The 6000-nt window shown below is 32.1% G+C and overlaps 1 protein-coding gene across 1 annotated transcript; it reads right to left on the bottom strand.

Annotated features, from left to right (window-relative positions):
- Positions 1-988: 988 nt before the first annotated feature.
- LOC132732453 (alpha-2Db adrenergic receptor-like) lies at positions 989-5731 on the bottom strand. Its single transcript, XM_060718871.1, has one exon. It carries the CDS (start codon positions 5192-5194, stop codon positions 3881-3883), a length of 1314 nt encoding a protein of 437 aa, XP_060574854.1. The 5' UTR covers positions 5195-5731; the 3' UTR covers positions 989-3880.
- Between the last annotated feature and the right edge of the window lie 269 nt (positions 5732-6000).

The raw sequence follows: 6000 nt of genomic DNA, 5'->3' as shown, positions 1-6000 counted from the left end.
TGGTTATTTCACTAAATAATACTTAATAACACATTTTCAAAATTTTCATGAAAATTAGCATGAATCTGGAGGAGTGCTGCTTTAAGGACTTAAAACTTACAACCAATATTGCACAGTGTGTTTTAAAATAAAGAAAGCAACACATATATAGAAAATTATTTCATGTTTAACTCATTAACACATTGTACCAAGTTAATCATATTCATTAATATAATAAAATAATGCAAACGTTCATTGTGTATCAACGTATCTAATCTCTTAGTCTGTTGATATTTTCCTCAACAGTCAGGACATGAAGTGTTTACAAGCGAGAAAAATGGTTGAAACTTGACAAAATGGCTACCTACATGAAAATTTATAACAACCGCACTAATCTTGTCCTTGTAAGTGGGTTTGTATGTTATTTTTATTTTTCGGACGAAGAATTGACTTCTTGTAAAATTAACACAGAAGGACTGAATATAATACAGAAGAATTTTCATTGGTCATTTTAAAATTACACACTTAAATCGGTGAATCTCATTTACCATTCTAAAATAAAATGTAAAGGATAGTTCTTACCATTCTAAAATAAAATTTTAAGGAAATGTTTAAAATAGAATGTAAGGGATAGGTTTTGCCATTATATAACAAAATGTAAAGGATAGTTTTAAAATAAAGTGTACAATAATAAGGATATTCTTTAACTTTAAGGTTAATTTGTAAATGATAAGTGTAAGTGAATTTTCTGGCCTGTTTTCCTTATTCATTTATATCTGTACGTGTTTAATTAAGGTTGCAATTTTGTCAAGTTTGCAATCATTTGGCTCAATAGAATCAAGTGTGCAGCAATCATTTGGCTCAATAGAATCAAGTGTGCATCCACTTCAGGTACTGCCCCCTGATCCCTCGCATTCGATGGTTTCAATATCGTCTGAACATGAAGAAAAAAACAACAACAACAACAACAATTAAAATTTAAGTGACATTATTAGCAAAGGGAACAATAAAAAACAACTCTCTTAGATTGATAGCGTTTTACTGCGGTTACTTAGGTTTGGCAGTTTTTTGTCTATGGCTGTATAATAATACATGTAGTATAAGATTGTCAATTACATGTATATAAATTATAATATTATATGACTAAAGCCCATATGGCTGATTTTACTCCGGACAGTCGTAAGTGACTTGAATTGCTCCGGATATCGGAAGCTTAAAGCTGCATGCCTCCAGATGAGTCAAAATATTTCAATAAAATCAAACTTGATAAAAATGTACTAAAATTTTATGATATGTAAAAAGATTCAAGATTCAAGTAATATTTTACATGTTCTGTGCAATTAATGACTGATTTTTCAGCATTTACAACTATATTTCTACTGCGTTACTAACGCAGTAAGGGCTATTTATACATATTTTGACCACGTTTTAGTAATTTACGTTGGTTGTAAGTGACATTGAAAATATGTAAATTGCTTCCTTTTGTTTACTTCACAATATTAATCATTCTGATAAATTTTCAAATTTTCATGAAAATTACCATGAATTTGGGGGCGTGCTGCTTTAATATGTTTATTCAGATATAATCAATTAAAATTATATTTTGAAAAAGAGACAACGTGCTGACAAATGCAAGATATGATAAACTCTGGATAACAGAAGCTAAAAGATTATGTTTTATAGATATATTCAATAAATTTAACTTAAAGTTACATTTTGAAAAGAGAGATACTGCCATTAGTTTTTTAAATCTGAAAAAAGGATATACATTTAACAAGCATATCACGATCAAAACTGCCATACAATGTCCAGGACATTTCAAACTAGAACAATTACTCTAACAGGTTCGATCGTATATTCGTCTTAGGAATACTTGCCGCCTACGTAAAACCCATTTTTCTTTTATAATTTTAAAAGGAACCGTAGAATCCGTTGGAGGAAACCTCCTCAGACTATTCCTCGGAATATAGAAACAACGGACCGTGCTCAGATATGCCAATTAACATATAGAATACATACAACTCAATAAAAACGTTCTGCCTAAGCAAAATATTCCTTAAAAGAAAAACGTACAATGAAGTGTAATATGTAATGTAAATGTGCTTATAACCAATGTATAACAATGTAATAATAATAACCACCATTATATCAAAAACTATTACACTTATGCAGATCTCGTAAAAATAATACAATAATAAATGCGATAAAGAGAAAGAAAACATTTTCATCAACAAGTCTTTAGGCACTTGTCTCAAAATTGTAAGTATAAACGCATAATGAAATCCAGCCATGACGATTCTTTTGAGAACTATTGATGACATCCCTTTTAAATAAAGCTGAAATTAGAAATAAGAAAGCACAACAAAAGCAGAAGGAAAATATTCCGGGAGGGAAAGGGTGGGTTTTTAAGTATTTAAACTAAAATAAACTAAAAAAACATAACCATAACTTGTAAAGGGAGATGACTAGTATTCAATATGAACATAATGACATACCAGGGTTGTCTCTCTTCTAATAAACTGCATTAATGAAATACGATATTTCGTATGCTCATTTTTTATGATTGTCAAGTTGAGCTGAATTGACTAAATATTTGAAAAGACTGATTACTAACTAGTATAATAATATTGATTGACCAACAGATGATATTGGAAAATGTTTAGGAAAAAATATAAATCTGTCTAACATTTGTAAAGACAGTCCCCTATTTTTTTTATATATAAATTGAATGTTAAAGGTCAATTTCAAAGGATATTTACAGCAATTTCTTAGGACCGCGTGAGTTATCTATCGTCCATGCGAACTAAATTTTAAAATTGAAAGAAATTATCACAAAATGTAATCTTATTATGACTATCCCCAGTTCACTCACTATTTACCCGTGGATTGACATAGTGTCATTAAAAGGTTAATGTTGCTGTCAAGAAATCTTTAGAAATGAATAAATTTCAATCAACCCTACGTAGAAAAATGTACACACATGATGCATGGAATGCTTGTTGTTTCTTTCATTGATAAGTAATAGTTATTATAGAATATGAAATGAGTTAGTTACGGATTATAACATTAACTGGGGCGACATCGAGGGATGAGTTTGCTAACACAAATGATGAGGCCGTTAGACCGAGGCGATCATTTTACAGAAATATCCCGATAATGAGATAATGTTGAGTTATGTTATATTTTTTATATTATTATTTTTTTTGATGTGTTGGTATGTTAACTCTCTTCATGATGAATGATAATTTACTTTCTCGCTGATTCTGCATCACTAACAAACTCAAACAATGTAGCCTATCCATACGTAAAAATGTTTCGTAATATGGATAAATGATCTACATGTATGCAAGTACGAAAGTCTGCTATGGCCATGAGTGACTTTGACCGCGAAAAAAACTAAACTGTCATTGAGAACATGGTGCCAATCGGCTTACCGCCTTCCGTAATATCACCGACCTATTGTATACATGTCAGTTAAAGTCCGTGGTTATACTGAGCCTCTAAGATATAAAGTTCTTAGTTCTAAAAACTAATACGTCAAAATGGCCTTAATAAAGACTATGCGATATAAATGTTGTATTGATGTTCATCAGACTTAATCATTGTTCAATAAAACATAAATAAAGATATTGTTGTGAAAATTCGAAATATTTAAATATGTTTTACACCAGAACGTTTTGAAATTTCTTAACTAAAAGTACGCTTTTACAATATCGGTACTCAGATACCTTAACTTTCTACAGTTTCTTGTAATAGCTCATTGGGGTTTAAACTAATTTAATTACATTATTTTATGTACATGTACATATAGAAATATGAAATGCAAATAAATACACATATGCGACGAAGCCTTTTAATAGTGTTTAACTCATTTATTCATTTATCGGTTTAATTTATGGAACTATTTACATATTCCTTTGCAGACGATATTTCTGCACGACTTCCGGAATATCGAATCCCATAATCCATATATAAAGGGATTAACAACACAGTTTATATAGTATGATCTTAAGCAAAACTTGTAAACAGCCCTCTCTGTGTCATTCAATGAAGGCACAAATGTGCTGTCTGAGACGCGTATTAATAAAAGACAAATCAAGGGCAGGTAACTGATAATAAATGCAAGCGAAATTAAAAACATTATATACGCAGTTCTTTGCTTTTGCCTTTGAGCTTCTGGGTCTATTCGAATGTTTTGTCTCACAGAATTAGTTGTTGATGTGGATAATGATTTTGTCAAAGACAGTGAATGTCTGCCAAAAGACAACATCCGGCTTATAACTGATTTCCGGTTTACCGACCGGTTCTCACTTTTAACACGATCAACTGAACACAAAACCAATGACGTTTTCTCTGGTTCAGATGTTTCGTTCACACCCTTCCGGTCAAGAGAATCACTGCTTCGAAACAGACCATCGCTTGTGTCGTCTTCAACTAACTTTGCCTTTCTTCGGACAGCTACTTTACCGGACATGATTGTCATTTCGCTTACCTCCGCATCGTTAACTATGTATGTTTGTCGATTGGGCAGAAACATGCTTTTCCTTTCAATATGTTGTCTAACTCTTATAGCAATAAAGCAGTACATAACAACAATCCCTGTTAGAGCTCCAATGAACAAAACAGCGAAAGATATGTTGTTTATTAGCGGCCATACGGTTAATTGCATTGCATAAGTTTCAGTGCACTGCGAGATTGTGATATTATAAACACTATGTGTTGATTTTTGTGCGCCATAAATCACTGGTGAAATCCAAGAAAAGGCAAGACCCAGCAGTCCTGCCATTATGCACATGTTTCTTGCGGCAACATGAGTTATCTGCCATGAAAATGGTCGACACACCTTCCTGTACCGGTCTATCGCGATGGCTAATAGTAAACACCCGGCTGTTAACGTCAACCACGTGTTCAGGAATACGGAAACTTTACAAATCCACGCATGTTTAAAGTTGTATTCTCTCATAAGTACCATTATCTCAAACGGTATTATCACCGCACATACAAACACGTCAACAGCAGATAAAACTATAATAAAAGTACGACAATTAGACGCGGAGTATTTTTTCGTGTAGACATAACACACTAATAAGTTACCCAACGTTCCGATGATTGCCAAGATAATCAGAAATGTTATCAGCGGAACTTGTCTCAACACCTCCTCTCGATTTATTTTCTCTAAAAGGTCTTCATCACCAGGCCGGGTGGAGTTATCCATATTTTATCCGGGGTGTCCTAGAATGAACTACCTAACCGTCCAGATAGCAAATGTATATTTTCATTCAGTCATTATCAATAATAAAATCAATACCTTCACTAGACCGTATACACCTTATTAAATTGTTTCGTCTTTACTGATAATTTTAGTACAGTTTATAAATTAGCATTGACGTTTATTAATAAAGATGTCTAACATTATCACCAAAGTTTCAACAAATGTATAACTTCCACATTGAAATAAAATAACATCTGGTGAGTCACGGTTAACATGTACTCATTATCAAGGTATTTTACGGCGAGGCAAGATAACTTCCAAAAATAGGTATACCACCCGGAAGTAAACATTTTATGATGATAAAATACTTAACGCTGAACAATGTTTGTTGATTTTATAGTCAAAATAATCCATGCAAGCTATTGACCACAGTTTTGATCATATTCACAAAAGAAAAGTCATTGATACTCTAGTGACAGTTACTGTTTTTAACATTAAGTGCATATTCATGTCCCCGCGATGATTTTGACCTTTTGGCTTTATAAGGAGGCTTGAAATCATGTGTATAGATGGAATGTGATCATTAGGCAACAAATATATAAATAACAGTTTCACATTTTAAAGTCAAGGTGAATAATTAAATTAGCTTGTACCAACCACCACTGGTGTTTTGTTTGAAAACAACAAAAAAAATTAACAAACAAAAAACGTGACCGAAATGAGGTTTGACTTAAAATTTTTAGTAAAGAAGTTACCAGTTCATTGCCTTATTAACAATATATGTATCATTAAAGCTACATATATGTGCT

The sequence above is a fragment of the Ruditapes philippinarum genome, unplaced genomic scaffold (genome assembly GCF_026571515.1).
Source record: "Ruditapes philippinarum isolate M1 unplaced genomic scaffold, ASM2657151v2 ctg11695_1_1_1_1, whole genome shotgun sequence".
NCBI lineage: Eukaryota > Metazoa > Mollusca > Bivalvia > Venerida > Veneridae > Ruditapes > Ruditapes philippinarum.
Note: the sequence above shows the minus strand (reverse complement) of the source record. Positions and strands in the feature narration are given on the sequence as shown.

What these genes read in the sequence shown, in the direction of transcription:
- LOC132732453 (XM_060718871.1), bottom strand. Translation starts at nt 5,194, where the DNA reads ATGGATAACTCCACCCGGCCTGGTGATGAAGACCTTTTAGAGAAAATA.